Source organism: Limulus polyphemus, unplaced genomic scaffold (genome assembly GCF_000517525.1).
Source record: "Limulus polyphemus unplaced genomic scaffold, Limulus_polyphemus-2.1.2 Scaffold304, whole genome shotgun sequence".
Taxonomy (NCBI): domain Eukaryota; kingdom Metazoa; phylum Arthropoda; class Merostomata; order Xiphosura; family Limulidae; genus Limulus; species Limulus polyphemus.
The window spans coordinates 658624-676214 of NW_013665914.1; the positions used below are offsets into that span (position 1 = coordinate 658624).

The following is a 17591-nucleotide window of genomic DNA, read 5'->3' on the forward strand; positions in this document are numbered from 1 at the left end:
ATTTTTGTGTCGCATGATATGTTGAATGCAGCACTGGTTCAAATTAGATGTTTGTGAAGTCAAAATAGTAAGTCTATAGTTTTGTGTGAATTAGAAACCCAAATTACCAATATCGACAAGCTAGAATATAAAATAAAAAGTCTTATCTTTTCTGTTTGCTGAGATATTGCTCATGTACTGAATGAAATGCAGTGGGCCCCGCTCACCTCTATCCAGTTTTGGAAATGCTCTCTTATATACACTTACTTCTATATATGGCATGAATAACCAATTGGAAACTCATAATGTCCTCCTTGTGGCTTTCTCAGCCATATTGAAGCATTAGGATGCCATCTTGTTCTTTCAAACCAAGATTTCAAGGAGGTAGAGTGTCTTTGGTCTGTTCAAAATTTCATATTTTTTTAGACCGAACTTTAGCTTAGCTACTAAGCTTGATAAATTATAGTGGAAATCTGTGGTATCAATATAATAATTTATGATTGTTTGGTTATCAAATGTATATATAAAACCTAAAAAAAAATTATTTCATTTCACATCCTCCATGTGCAAAATTTTTAAAGGCTTAGCAACCTACATCAAGCAGCAATAGTGTACAAAGGTTATAACTAGAAGAGATAATTATTTGCTTTACTTCTTTAGTTACAGTTCTGTGTTTTAGGAAAGATATGTTTATGAACTTGTTTCAAAAGAGCAATAATCTTTGTACATATATAATGTATAATAATTCAAATGTGACTGTATTTTACAAAATACTAGTTTACTAAAACACAACCAAGACAAGTTACTTTGCACAGATCAAAGGTCACCTTTATGTTATTTGATAGGGTAACATGAGTGCACGTGAGCCTCGTTGTTGTAACTTCTGTATTGTTAGCTAGGCATGGGTGAAAGGTGAATATACTAAAAATAATAAATGTATAATGTATGACATTTAAGGTATTTCATCTAAACATTTATGTTTTTGTGTTATAATTTGTGTTCATTATAGAATGAAAGAGGCATAATTTATATTTCCTAATTTTTATGGTGGTTATGAGATCAGTCAAATCTACCGAACCCATACAGAGATTCATTACTGAATATAACAGATAAAATATAGTTTTTTCCTTAGGAAACGTTTGATAACTATCTGGACGTTATAAACATTTCGCATGTGAAATTTGTAAATTTTTCTGAGACATAAAAGTATTTTTAATCTTAAAATGAAAATTACTTTCCATGATAGATAGACAAGATGTGAAAGAAAAAAAAGGCATGAGAAAAACATTGTTTTACAAACCTTAAGACTTAATAAAAAAAATTATATTTTGCGTATGAAAGCATTGTAATGTTTACTGATAAACTGCCAAATGTTGTTAACATTTGCTTAATAATTTAAAAGTTATAGCATGAAATCTATAACAAGCACAAAATTGGTTACGAGGTCGGTCCCATGGAGGTCGTTACTGAGAGTTAATAAGCAAATATACCTGTCTAAAATTTTAACCAAAGGTTGCTTATTAGCATGTTCTACCTTTAAAAAAAGTTGTGGAATTTTCACATACTTGGTAGTTTTTCTGTGATGTTTTAAAATGGATAGTAACAAACTAGTACTACAGGGTTAAGAGCAGTCATAATTGCCAGGTTTTGCATATACTAAACTTTTTCAAAATACTTGATTGCATTGGACTGGAAATTACTACTTTAGAGATAAATACTGGTAAGTGTACCATAAAGTATGAAATTCTTGTAGTGTGTTTATAAACCTACCCAATCCATAGTATGGTGAGTTGCAAAAAATTGTGTATTTTGTGTGTGCTGGAAATGTTTATTTTGATAGATGAAACAATTGAAAACTCCCATATTCAATATGAAAAGTTGTCCATATATTACTAACTAGTGTATATAATACTAACTAATTTCAGTAAGTGTTATTTGTTAAGAATAATTTATGAGAACAAGATATCTTGATGTTAGGCCATTCAGTAGATATAAACATTTGCAATAAAGATGACAAACAACTTTGAACAAAAATGAAAGAAACATTTATCTGAAGTTATTTGTCATTTTTATTGAAAATGGTTTCCATCTTTCAGTTAGCACTGAAAACTTTAAAAAATAATAACAAAATAGATATAGAACAGACCAAACTGAACAAGAACTATTAAAGGAGTATCATTATATGTTGATAAAAGTTGTAAAGTAAAAACAAAACCAGGGATTAGAATTTTTATGTACTGTTGAAAATGTTTTTATATCACTGATGATTGTATAAAAATGTATGTAGACTAAGAGATGCACCTTTAGAAAACTTCACACAGAGTATATTGAGTAAGAACTATAATTTCTGATAGTATATTTCTATTTATATTAAACATGCTACAATCATAAGCTTGGTTATCTTCCTGGTTACTTATGGGTAGTTTTTCGTACTCCTAAGAATTACTTCCTTACGACTGCTTATCTGATCACTTTTTGAATTTATGAATCAAATACTCGCATATGGAGGAAAGGATCCTATAAATAAGTTATTTGGATCCACTAACTTGTGTGTGATACTATAAATTTTGCAGTGAATGTAGTAATATTTTTTAAAAGTAGCCAAGACAGCAAGTCTGATTACATAGTTTAATTGTTAAGTTTTAACTTAAGTGAGAAATACTTAAAGCTTAGTTTATTGTTTTTCAAAAAAATGAGAGTGGTGCGAGTTAAAATTAGTAGGCCTTTTGTAATATTTCTTTCAGATAAATTTTGTACACAGTGGATATTGTGGTGGGAAATAAATTTTTGTTTCTTACAAAATCACATAAGTTGGGTCTTCTTTGAATAATAGTGGCAGTTAATAATTTAACATATTTTCTTGTTATAAGAACCGAAAAGCTTTGTTTGTATCTAAAGCATTAGACTAAACTTCCAATATAACAAGAGGCTTTTCAATTCCATATCAGTCATTATTGTGTATGATTGTCCAATACTGTACATACAGTACCACGTGAAACCATCTATCCCAAAATGCAGACCAAGAAAGTGTGGAACATGCAAGAGACTACATTTGGATTAGTACATCATAGGGATGACATACAGTTCAAATCCCAACAACTCTGTTTGCTTATTGTGATAAGAGCTTGTAGCTAATAATTGCTAGTTAGTTTCTATTTTATCTACAGAGCTTCTACTACAGTAATAATTAAGGATGTTCAATAATCCACCACTTATGATAACTAAAACTGGCTAAGGAAAGAACTAAAAACATGTGGACATTTGACTAGAAATATACACGATTGAAATTGTTATACTGATGTGATTTTTTAGGGGGAAATTCTCTATGTGAACATGCATTTTAACCTTTTTGGTTGATAGTTCTCGTGTTCTTGTTGTCAGTATACACTTTCCTTGAGTTGAACTATTATGCTAAATATAATTGTACTGTTTACAAAAAAACTGACAAAGAAGCTTCAACGTCATTGAGCTCTTGAATTTGATTGCTATATATGAATCAATTTTCAAATTTTTGCATTGGTGAATTTTATTTTCTCAACCTTTTTCTAATTTCTTTGGAAAGACCAAGATTGTTTTGTTGTTTACTGTGACCTAAGTTCAGGCCTTAAAAGTTCTAACGATGCTTATAAAGTCAGAAGACTAATTTTGACTGTATTCCATTACATTTTTACACACACTAAACTTTTTAGTTTTCTTACTTAATCCTTACTTTGATACATTTTAATATTTTCTAAAATACATTAATGTATCTATGTTTTCCTTAATTTTTGTACCACATTGGGTATCTTCATTAGGTAGCACATGATTTTGAAGATGGATAAAACATTATCCAAATGGTGTATATGAGCAGAGCATTATGTTGGAAATAGTCAAATATTTGTAATGTTTGAATTGTTTTCATAAACATTTCACAGGTTTTGGAATTATGCAAATTACTAAATAATATATTTTGGGGTGATTTTATTTTCTAATAAAGTTTTGGTTTGATTAAGATGGTTTTCTTAAAATACCTAAATCAAATGATATCCAATGAGTGATTTTAGAAGTAGGCTTTTTATAGTATTTATTGGTAAATATCTACAACAAAATACATAATTATTTTAGTGAATCATCCATTTCGTAGAGGAAATAAAATTAAGTAATGCAGATAACACGTACGTGGTACATGCATTCTGATCTGACCCTTGTGCAAATTTTTACTGTCTTTCTGCACATACAAAAAAAATTGACTTTTTGAATTTATACTAATGTAGCTGTGGTTTATTTCTTAATTTTAGACTTTGATTGAAGCTAATGTGGATATAAAGACAACTGATGGTTATCTTCTTCGAGTATTCTGTATTGGCTTTACCAGGAAGTGGCCCAACCAAGTGAAGAAAACCTGTTATGCTCAACATACCCAGGTTGTATAAGCTTAAATACTCATCTTAATGTGCTTATTACCACAAATATTAAGAACTACCTATGTACTTTTTTCTAAAAGTTGGATGGTAATTTCCTTCTGTTTTACAATATTTTAAGCACAGTAAAACAAACTTCTAGGACAGTTTTTTATATGAGTTTCACAAAAAATGTTGCAACCAAAATTTGCAAATACTAAACCAATTTTTTTTTTCTCAAACACAAACTATACATTATGTAAAAAGTACATAATTTCATGGAATTTTATGAAACATTTTAAGTGTGTGAGTGAAAAGATTGTTATCAGCGACAAAGCCAGTCCCAAAATGGTTGAGCAGTTTTGATAGCACTGGAAAAGACCGTGCTGTGAAACCTGATTTTAACATTTTTTCAGTCACCTACCAGAATTTAAATTTTTTGTGGTATATTTAATTAGTACATTAGCTTTGTATTTAATTGAATTTTTTCTTCTCTCATTTAAATTTTATGAATATACAATAGGTTCGAGAAATCAGGAAAAAGATGGTGGAGATAATGACTAGAGAAGTTTCTTCCAGTGACTTGAAAGAAGTTGTGAATAAATTGTGAGTTCTTCTTGAGTTTTATAAGCTTTTAATTAATGTGAATGCATTGAAACTTTCCCTTATAACTTTACTACTAGTATTTATGATTTTAGTGTCATTTCAAAAATCCAGCATGTGAAATTTCACATTGTTGTCTATTCCAAGATGAGTAAGTATCAGTTGTTCTTGATGTTTCAACAATAGTCGAAAACAATATTTCCTCACTCCTTTACTGTTTCCAAGCGTCAATTTTTCATAATACTTACATATAGACATGTGTCTTATTACAAAATGCCTGTATAGTTCAGTATCCAACAATAAGTAGGATATAAACAAAACTAAAACTTAACATTAGCCCTATCACTATTAGTAAAGGGGGTCAGAGGGCATTTCATCACGTTTGTAGACTTGCATTCAAACAGGGAACTACTATTTAATGAATGTGTGCCAGTAAATTTGGAATCAAATTGTAGTTTATAATTAAAATTTTAGTATTATACATTATTTAATTTCTTAATTTAAAAGTAAATATAAGAATAAAATTACTAAATATCAATTTTTCTGTGTTACATAGTACATTGTTTCAGAAAGGTTTTTGTTCAGATTACATTTTATGACAACCACAATACAAGATCTATAGTTTCTTACAAATTAGAAACTCAAATTACCAGTATTGACAAGCTAGAATATAGAATATAACCTTTTCTATTTGCTGAGATATTATATTTAGTGAATCCATCATATTGGCTCTGCCTACATCTTCCTCTTTTAGAAATTCATATGTATCAACACCCACTTCTCTCATATACATGTTTATAACAAATTAGAAGCACCCATTTTCAGCTATAAAATTTCTACCAGTCTATAAAGGATTTATGTAAGAAATGTCATCTTTCCTTTTTAATATCAGAGTAGAGGTGAGACAAAGTGGTGATCAGATCTTTCAGCCCCAAATAAAGCTTGGTAAATTACAGTGGAATTCAGTGTATTTAAATAGTAATTTATCATTTTTGTTATTACAAAATGTATATAAAAAAATTGACAAAAATTGTTTTACATCCTCCACTTGGTTCTTATTTTCTTATGGTGGTTATGACATCAGTTAAGTTGTCCAATCCTGTATAGAAATAATGTACAGAAAATATCTGATAAGATATAGATTTTGGCCAAAAAAATAATGTTTGATAGTTTTTATAGAGGTTATTAGGAGGCTATAGAGATTATTCAAGTGAAATTTGACAATTTTCAGATGAGAAGAAAAGTATTTTCAATCTAAAAATCAAAAATTACTTGGCCTGTTGTATAGTCAACATTACAAAATTCAAGAGCAAGTCTTTAATTAAAATATCTGGTATTTTGTGTAAGAAAGCCTTGTAACAGTTACTGATAATCTGCAAAATGTCATGAAGATACTTTTACATCATCAAATGTTATAGTATAACTGCTCTTGTGGTTATTTTGGTGAGGGTGCAATGCACCCAACCCATAGTCATAGAGTTAATCACATGATTAACAGGTGCCTGTAGAACACATCCAATAATGTGCAATTTTCATGTGATTGATTTAGCATTTTTATTACTTAAATACACAACTGTTTTTGAATGGATATAATAGTTAATAACTTTGAGTTTAAAAGACTGACTTAGGGTATTATGATTTGTGGGTTTGTTAGACAACATCCAGTCAAAAGAATTAACTACATATCTTGTATATTTCAAACCGTGGTGTCTGTCTGAGCATTCATCTTTCTTACGTTTGAAAAGCTCACCATACATTTTTGAAATGACAGGAGAACAGGTATGAATAATGTTGATGTCAAATTTTACTTTTCATGGTAGGTGGTATAAGTAGCTCGGAGCTTTGGCTCTGAGTGAAACCAAGATTGCAACACAACTAACTTTTTTAAAGTCCATGGAATAGTTTAAATTGATATATTAAGTTAAACTTTTCCCATCACTGGGGATGGGTACTTTTGCTTGTAAACTATGAATCAGTATGAAAATGAGTGCCAGTATGAAAAGTATTCTGTGGTGAACTTCAGAGCCGAGAAATCGATGTGTAAAATTGTGTTCAATGAAATTAAATTGTTTAATACATTATTTAAGACCTAAAGATATCAAATAATGCAAAATATTATAAACGTTTTATAATGAACTTCCTTTCATGACAGTACTTAATGGAATCTATGGTACAATTCAAAATTTTGAATAAACAAGAATTATGCCTGATACTTATCATACTTGTTATTGTTATCATAAACTTCCATATTTTCTGGAGTTGTTTATCAAGATAATTTGTTTCTGCTGCAACATGAAAATGTTCATAGGTCTGAAAATTCCTTGTGAAGTCTGTTGCTTATCGTGGGTTTGGTCGTGCTTAACATTAACATCCAGATTTTTTCTGCCTTGCCTATTCACGACCCTGTTTGTATAACTACTTCTTTTATTTTAGACATTTATATTTTTATTGTTTAAGAAAAACTTAAGGTTTTCAAATTATCTAAAATTTTAATTTTTGCTTAATTAATAGTAATTGTCTTAAACGATGGGGCAAGTTATTTTCTTGTTTCTGAAGTGTAATTTCACAGATAGTTACTGACAGGGCATTGACATTGCAACTTCAGTTGTATATTTTAAGTTGAATCCTTTGTTGAAATAACAAATAGATGCTGAAAAGGTTTTTAAATAGTATAAACTTAGTAAATTCATAAATTATTTTGTCAAGAAAATGCTTAATTTTAGGGAAAAAATTTGGCAATGAGGAATGATCTTGTTTATGATAACATAGTGTTAAGAACTTTTATCAGTACATGTTATTTCACTACTTGTGTTAGTACTTTGGTTCATCACTAAGGCATGATATAGTCAAAGTTGACCAGAAATAAGTTAATTTTGCATGTTAGAATCTCTTCCCCCCCCCCCCTTTTTTTTTGTTATTTTCAATCAGCATATTTCTTGTGATTTTAATTTTGTCTTGTTTGTGAAAATTATATAGGATCCCAGACAGTGTTGGAAAAGATATTGAAAAGGCTTGTCAAGGAATTTATCCATTGCATGATGTTATGATCAGAAAAGTAAAGGTGCTTAAGAAACCCAAGTTTGAATGTAAGTGAATTCCTTAAGTAACTCAAATTTTGTAGTTTTGAATTTCTTGTTTCAGTATTTTTGTAGCATTAAAACTTTCTATATTACTGTAACTAGCTAAGTTATGTATATATTGGTCCCTATTTGTCTTTGCAAAATTTAAAATTATTTTTTATACATTGTTTTATTTTTCTTAATTATATTTTGTTTGTCAAAAGTAGTGCATTGCCCATTTCATATATATATATATATATATATATAAATAAATAAATGTGCACACACATACACACATTACTATCGTTTTTGGTACAAGAAAGGAATAATGGGGACTCCAGACATAAGAGGACTGTGAAAGAAGGAGAGTGATAAGGTTTTGTTTTTTGTGAACGTTTGTCTGGAAAATTCACTTACTCAGATGAAACTTTGTCAATTACTGAAATTTTGATTCACTCCATAAACACACAGTGATTTGGATGTCTTTACAAGTACAGTAATCTTTAGTTTTGTTCAGCCAATACCATGAAACAGTAGTTGTTAATATTCAGATGTTTAAAAGGTGATTTTAAATGGGCAGTTTTTATGGCAGCAATTTTATTTCATGATGATCCCTACTATATAATATATTCAATTTAAAAAGTTTCAACTCTTCCTGTGATTAGATCAGACAGAGATTATAAGAATTTGATTTTTTCCGAGACATTGTTGAAAAACTTAAAGAATTGACAGTATCACTTCACATAGAGCCCTCCAGTGGCTCAGTGGTAAGTCTGGAAACTTGTAACACTAAAAACCATGTTTCAGCACTCATGGTTGGAACAGCATAGATAGCCCATTGTGTAGCTTTGTTGTGAACAACAAATGAAACAAAACTTCATACTGAATGCATACAAAATTATGTTGAAATTTAATCTAGGAAATTATATATATCCCTAAAATTAAACTACATAGTTATGGAGAACTCTTTGTAAGCAAAAACACCCTTACCCTAATGCTACCATTGATGACAAGCTGAAAATTTCAAACTGACCATCATCTAGGGGAGTTTATGTGAACTAAACATAGTTTTCTATGGATATTTCTTGGTTCGTCTTTTTAAAAATGTATCATTTAAAGTGATATGCCATTTTAAAATCAAATCATGTAAGTAGACAACCTTGTAGCGTTGACTAATTATTTTGCTTTTATCATAATATGAATTTATAATTGGATATTTATGGAGAAAATTCTTTAAAAGTTTCTTAATAAAATCAAAACCAATTACTTTTTAGATATAATGCAAAGTGCTTTGGACAAAAACATAGTTGTTCATCATCTCACTGTGGAAAAAAATGTTTGTAGAATGCTCTGCCTTATTAGTTAAAACAACCTTGTATAAAAGGAAAGACTTAAAATTTGGTTTAACACTTCATAATGTGAAATTCTCTATTTAAGTAACTTGTAATGAATTTTTCTATAAAAAGAGTGTAAAGAAATACAAATTTTGAAGATTAAAATAATCTGTAAAAGTTTTAACAATCAAGTTTTTTATAGGGTAGAGAAGTCTTTGAAAAACATAGAATTGTACTAATTTACTGATTAACATATGAATAATATGGAATGTTTGGCATTGTTCATTTGGTAAGGATAGTGTTTGATATTGTTCAGTTGGTAAGGAAAGCGTTCCTTTGTTGATAAAACAGGTTTTGATAACACTACCTTGCCTGCATTGTGGTATATTTATGTGAATACACACGACTAGTACATAATACAAAAAGCACTCTTTAATCACATCACATATGATATATGTGCAGTAATCAAATAAATAAATAATTTACACACACACACACACACACTCTTTCTCACTCACTTCGAAAGCCTACTGCAGATTTTTTTTCATTTTGCTAGTTGTACTGCCTGCACCTCCAGGTTAGCATTTATGTAAAATCACTCCCAGGGATTTCTTCTTGACAGAATAATGCACTTTACCTCTGCTCATAAATATACTGAGTCCTTTGTACTGGGAGTTTTTGGTTTGATGTCACTTCCAGAGTAGAAATATGAGCTTGATTCAAATGTTATTGAATTATGATGAAATCAACACATTCACCTTATTAAAAAACAGGATCACAAACCCCTGTTGAGTATACAGCCTGTAAATTATAACAGTGAAACTCATGTTGAATTACATTGTCCTCCCTGCCCAGTGTAATTTGATCTTTTGTTTAATAATATGGGAAATAAATAGTTAATCAGTTATAATAAACTTAGATAACTGTACATAGCTTAATATACTACCTACAACATTTTCGTGTTAATGATTGTGATCTGTGTAGATAACTTGCTTTAATCAGAAGCTATTGTACATTGACGAACCTTTCTATATTTTATTTGTTTAAAAATCATGTACTAGTCAAGATTATAACATTCCCATGTGAAAACTATGAAACTATAATAGTTGTAATTATATTGAGTTTTTATCGACCTATATCCCATTTGTATGTGTCTGTTATCCTGTTCAAAGAGCCTTCATCAGATCTGCAAACTTGACAGAAGGTGATACACCTATTTTATGTAGTTTAAGTGAGTAAGAAATTTTTCATACCAAAAAAAGGGTGTGAAAGTAAGCGGCATGGAATGTAAAATATTGATGACAAGTACAAAACCCTCTATACCGAACACTTTTGAAAGACAGGCCTTCCTTCATCAAAGCAAATAATTTCTTCCTGATAAAGAAAGGTTCCCCTTTTGAAAGTTTTTGGGATATAGAGTTTTATATTTATCACTAATCACTATTTGAATGTATATGTTTTCCTAAAATTATGAATATAAACTGTAGTCTTATGTAATATCACACACATATTAGTAATAAATAAGAGAGCTACTTTGTGTGCTTGAGGTGTTGCTCATAACACTGTGAACCACATCTAACTTAGTATAAGTTGACTTAAACATCTCTACAGAAAATAGCAAATTGCTGCAATTTAATGGATTTGAATATGTAATTTGTTAGTTAATGCCAACTTATTTATTGATGTAACAACTATATTTGCTTATATAACTTATAAACTCCTTATTCCTTACATTTACACCTTAACTTGAAGGTCCTAGAAAGTTGTTCATTAATTTGTTGTGGAATTTATTTTCACTAAGCTATACTAGTCCTGTATGTAAAATTTGACAATTGTGGCAATGGTTATGAAATAGAAAAAGTTAAAATATTGTAAGCTAAGTTATTGAAACTGGGTGAAAAGAAAGTTGGATTCTTTTTGTTTTAAAGAAACTTTCTGTCAGAAAGTTGAATTCTCAAAACAAACAAAATAGGCTTAAATTTCTTTACAAGAAGTATGAAGATGTGAATTTACTGAAGTAGGGCTATTGAAAAACTATTAGTTTGAACGAACGACCTAAAAATTTTAGTTTCATCCCAAATAAAATTGAAGGTCAATGTGATAAAGAACAATGTTCATTTAAGTGGAAAACTTGTTCCAACATGGAGCAGAATATGAAATTCGTTGGAAAAACCCGCTTGTCGTGATCTGCACAATTTTTGAAAAAGGAAAATAATAAATTTTAGACTTTTGCAGATGGTTGAAGAAATATGCTATTTTTGGTGTGATGATGACTATTTCATTTACCATATACTACTTCTAGCTGCTACTGCTACTTTTAAATACTTCTTGGTGAGAAACCCCCAAGCCACAATATAACATTCCACCAATTAACGCCTTCCACAAGCTAGATACCACCACCTGCTTACCCATACCTATAAATATCCACCAACAGTAATCACAATCCACACAACATTCAGCCTTGATAATGGATGCAGAATGCATTCGAAACGCGTCGGCCAACTCATCACTAGCTACAACTTTTACTCGTTGTTCTAACAACATTAAGACGGCTTATCGACTTCTTGGGAAGAATTCTAAGAAGAAAGTAAACCTACAGATATCGGTCTTGTTTAACAAAATCTGCATATACTACTTGTAAACATGACTCTTGTATTGGTTTTATAGACCTAAAATTTATAAAACTAATTTTAGTAATAGGAAAATGTCTAAATACACCATTCAAATTTCTAGGGGCTTTTATAGTTCTTTTGAACCAATATTTCAAGGAGGTAGGGTGTCTTTAGTCTGCTCGAAATTTCATATTTTATAGACTAAAATACATCTTGGTTAGTAAGCTTGATAGACTATAGTGAAATTTTATGGTATTAATGTAGTAATTTATGATTTTTTAGTTATTCAAATGTATATATAAAAAATAAAAAAAAATGTTTCATATCCTCCATGTGCAAAATTTTTAAAGGCTTAGCAACCTACTTCAAGCAGCAACCAAGTACAAAGGTTGTAACTAGAAGAGATAATTATTTGCTTTACTTCTTTATTTACTGTTCTATGTTTTAGGAAAAATATATTTAACAACTTATTTTAAAATAGCAATAATATATATATATACATATATAACGTATAATAATTGAAATGTGACTGTATTTTACAAAATACTAGTCTAATAAAACATAGCCCAGATGAGTTACTTTGTACAGACCAAAGGTCAGTTTTATGTTATTGAATACAGTAACATGAGTGCACGTGTGCCGCATCATTGTAACTTCTGTATTGTTAGCCAGGCACGGCTGAAAGGTCAATATAATAAAAATGTATAATGTTATGAGATTTAAGCTATTTAGAATGAAAGAGACATAATTTATATTTACTTCCTTTTTATTTTTTATTTTTTTTATGGTGGTTACAAGATCAATCAAATCTACCAAACCTGTACAGAGATTCATTACTGAAAATAACAGATAGAATATAAAGTTTTTTTCCTTAAGAAACATTTGATAACTATCTGGACGGTATAAAGATTTCGTATGTGAAATTTGAAAAATGTCTGATGCATAAAAGTATTTTTAATCTTAAAATGAAAATTACTTTGCATGTTTGATAGGCAACATGCAAAAAGAAATAAAAGGCCTGAGAAAAACATTTCTTTTCAAACCTTAAGACTTAATAAAAAATATATATTTTTGTATGAAAGCATTTTAATGTTTACTGATAATGTGCTAAATTGTGTTATAATTTGCTTACTAATTTAAAAGTTATAGCATGAAAACTGTAACAAGCACAAAATGGTTAAAGGTTGGTCCTAGGGACCGAGCCCATGCTGAAAGTGTTAAGATGGTGCCATCTTTTGCCTCTATTGGAACATGATGTTTTCCCAGTTGCTTCCTTGATCTATTTATAGACATATTTTATATTTGCATTCCATTTTGACATTGTTGATTCAGCCATATTTCTTTTGCATCTTTGCATTCCATTTTGACCTGCTTATCTGATCTTTTGGTATTGTTTTGATAGTCTTCTAGTTTATATGAGGTCTAAAATGTCTTGTCATCCATATATTTTTACTGTTTGTTTTTCTTGTTTTAGGGTAATTTATTCTGTTGTTTCTGTAACATGTTTTCAGTTGTTCCCACAGAGTCGTATCTGCTAGAGAGCTGAACTTGTTCTATATAGTGATCACATATTCTGTTGTTTCTGTAACAGATGTTTTCAGTTGTTCCCACAGAGAGAGTTATATCTGCTAGAGAACTGAACTTGTTCTATATAGTGATCACATTCTTTTGTTTATGTAACAGATGTTTTCAGTTGTTCCCACAGAGAGTTATATCTGCTAGAGAATATATAGTGATCACATATTCTGTTGTTTATGTAACAGATGTTTTCAGTTGTTCCACAGAGAGTTGCATCTGTTATATCTGCTAGAGCTGAACTTGTTCTATATAGTGTGATCACATATTCTGTTATTTCTGTAACAGATGTTTTCAGTTGTTCCCACAGAGAGAGTTATATCTGCTAGAGAGCTGAACTTGTTCTATATAGTGATCACATATTTTTCTTTCATCTTGGGATCTGATTTAAATAAATGAATTTGGTTTTTTGGTTTCTGCTCTGACTTCAAAACGTTCTTCTTCTTAATCTTCATTTACAAATCACACGAACGTGGCCACTTCCACAATTTGCTTTTTGGACTGTTTTAGCATATTTAATAGTATTTCTAAGTCATTTATTGATCCAAATAAAGTCAGTTTCTTGAGCTGTCTCTCAGACCTTTCCATAATGGTCATCGTTGGTGATTTTGAAACCAGGTTTTTCCAGTCATTCAATTATGACTTCTGCACCATTCAAAGAGTTTGTCCCTTCTGTCTTTCTTTGGGGGGGGGGGGTTAAAAGCAAAAGTTTTTATAATTAAACGTTAATGAAAAATTGAAGTTTGTTTGAAATTTTCTGGCAAGCACATTTTTGCTGTCTGTGGTTGATATTGAACTCAGCATAGGAGTTGCAAATTATAATAGACAACAAATACATTAACACCATTCACCTGTCTTCACAGTTAGACAAACCAGCTCTCCTTTAGTTGTGATACTGATAATACAAGATTGGAATAGTTCATGTTGTAAATCTTTAAGCAAACCTGAGATACAAAGTTTATAGGTTTGTATTACAATTAACTTCAAAAAGTAATGCTGAAGCCATAATAAGTTGAACTGAAAATACTACATGCTTGAAGAAATACATAAAACTTGCAAAGAAAACTTCATGATGTTTACGTATTTTCATTGTTTTTTATGGTTTGTTTTCAAATTAACTATGCAATTATGATTAATTTTATGTGCATTTTGTTGAACAATACATGTACTATGAGAATAAGTTAAGTTTTTTGAATTTGTAGTTTATAAAGATAATGGAAAACGTAACATTATCAGCTATATTTATTTAATACTGTGTTAATGTAGCTGAGCATGTTAATATTCCTTTATATTGTGTTATGAGAAACAAGTTATTGTGGTGGATCATGCTTAATGACTTTTACCTAAACACAAAGTTAGTATTTATTTTATTCTAATCATTAAATTTATTTTATATAAAATTATAATTTGTGTGTATACATGGAAAATATTTATGAAAATAAACGTGTTTCATTATTAATTATGACACTTTCAACAAGTTGCAATTGACCTAGTAGGCAGATTAACACAATTATCACTATTCTCTACTGACACTCTTTGAGATTTGTGCTTGTATTAGGGTTTATTGTGGACCTTATCAACATTAACCAGAGGTTTTAATATAGAATTTGGTATATTTATTGCAGTGGGTAAACTCTTAGAAATTCATGGTGAAGGTGCCGGAAAACCTACAACTACCACCACCACAGAAGAAGGAACTGTTATAGAGAGACCAGAAGGTTATGAGCCACCTATTCAGGAGGCTGTTTAAAATGCTGGAACTTGTGAATAACATTTCAAAATAAAGAATCGTATAAGGACAATGTTTTTTGTTTCAATGTATTTTTGCTATATTACACTACATACAATTTTGATATTCCGCAGTTATTCCAAATTTTACATTTACGTGCTCCTTGTATTTCGGGCAAGATGATGTAATTCTCTCAAACATTTGAGGACCTATCAATGAAGTTTTCGTGGTCTTAATTCTTGGTCTCAGAATAAAACTATCATAGTTTAACAAAATTGACCACCATGCACAACTTACACTTTCAATTTTGTTTTGTTTCGTGTTTATGTGTGTGTGTCTTAACCCAGTATTTATTTATGGCTAAAACCTTGCTTGAAATAATTTTGAGACTAAAATAAATGGCTGTATTTTTTTTTTTTTAAAGTACATCAGTTTATCCAGTTTCACACACAAATCTGTGGTGGTTACAGCATATATGAATTCTGGATTTAGCTAAGATTATTTAATTAGATCATCTGATTTGATTTTCCTTCAAGTCCTAGCTATTGACTTGGAAACCTTGTATCACACTTTTGTACTTTGTAATTCATAGCTAGTTCTAAAGCTTAAGGTACACTGACTTTTAGACTCGTTGCTCCTGTTCCTTATAATACATAATACCAATAAGCATAAAATTTTAAATCATTTTTTAATGTGTATATTAACTATTTTCTGGGCGGCATTTTAACATAACTTTGAAAATAAAACATACCAATAACGTTTAAAATGGTGTAAAAATAGTACAGATTATTTTCGAAATTTCATGGAAATATGTTTTGCCTGTCGCTCAACGGTAAGTGTGAGGTTTCGTACCGCTAAAAACCTGGGCACAGCACAGATAACCTATTGTGTAGTTTTGCGCTTAACAACAAAGAAAAAGTAGTTCTTCAACTTGTGACGTCAATACTAGACGGACAACAGCTTTGTTGTGTGTGTATATATATATATATATATATATATATACACACGCACAGATCGAATGAGAATTTCCCATCGATCGATGCAAATCCGCTTTGAAAAATCAATATTGGGGTTAGAAGTCCCAGTAGTAAACACTGGAAGGCTGATCAATGAGCAAAGTATTTCTAAATTAGGCTCTGCTCTGCTTAATAGATCTGCGCCATATTAGAACTGTCACGTGTGTTGTGGCACTCGTTTCTAGATGAAAGTCGATGACGAAAATGCACAAGTTGAGAAATCTTTACAGAAGTTGCAAAGAAAAATTCTGCTGGTTGTTCGACAATGTAGTGACGCTTCAACTCGAAAAGCCCTCCCAGTGGCACAGCGGTATGTCTGCGGACTTAACAACGCTAGAAACCGGATTTCGAAATCTGTGGTGGGCAGAGCACAGATATCTGGTTGGGTAGCTTTGTGTTTAACTTCAAACAACAAAACAATGAACTTGAAAATGATATTGATAAATGTGGGATAGAAATATTTTTTTTTCTCGACATAATGTCCTGTAGTGGAAAATTAGCTGTTTTTTACTGTTATTAATGCATAAATATAGGAGATGCAGAATTTATGTTACGTGAAGTTATATTAAGAATGCACTAGATTTTGTTATGAAAAAAATGTCTATCCTCTGATTGTGAGCTGCGCTGTCCGTTAATCTCCAGATGTTTTCAGCCTGACCTATTTTCATCGCTGATATATGCTTTAAACAGTTACTCTTTGTGCAGTGTTTGTTTGTTTTTACCGTAAATTTATTCTAACTTCAATCCTGTGTTTCATTTATTTTACCTGAACGATACATTAAGGCTATATATTATCATTCTAAACTTTTATACCTAATATTTTAAATGGCGAACTCGGGTCGCTCGCTCCCTTTATCCCTCGGGGAAGAGATGCATAAAAAGTATTGTTTGTCCAGGTGACACTTTGTTCCTCTCCGCTGGCTTGTGAAAAATGTTTCCGGAGAAACTGGTTTAATTACAACCAAGCTTACAATCAGGAAATGATCAGTTTCAGCATGGGTTTATACGTGTTAAGTTTCAACGAGGGAAATCATTTCAGTCAACCTTTACTAAACTTTAAAAAGAAAACATTCACATGCAGAAACGATAGGAAAGTGTATTATTTAAACGTGATTTGTTACCTAACTACCATACGAAAATATATATGAATACACTTTAGAGATAAACATTAAAGTATCACAATCAGAAACTAATATAAGTGCTAAAATGTTTAGCGTTGTTTTTTGTTTTGTTTTTTCATATAAATACACTAACTTTTATTATGTAAATAATGCACGTACTTTAGTGAAAGATTGTGTTTAGTCG

At 30.3% G+C, this 17591-nt stretch overlaps 1 protein-coding gene across 1 annotated transcript in view; it reads left to right on the forward strand.

The window, feature by feature from the left end:
- Nucleotides 1-15343, forward strand: part of LOC106457220 (40S ribosomal protein S3a-like) — a 25368-nt gene extending 10025 nt beyond the window's left edge. The window contains exons 4-7 of the mRNA XM_013916613.2: nt 4257-4382; nt 4882-4964; nt 7938-8047; nt 15167-15343. Coding sequence (XP_013772067.1) covers nt 4257-4382; nt 4882-4964; nt 7938-8047; nt 15167-15291 — 444 coding nt within the window. The 3' untranslated portion in view covers nt 15292-15343. The remainder of the gene's footprint in view (nt 1-4256; nt 4383-4881; nt 4965-7937; nt 8048-15166) is intronic.
- The last annotated feature ends 2248 nt before the right edge of the window (nt 15344-17591 follow it).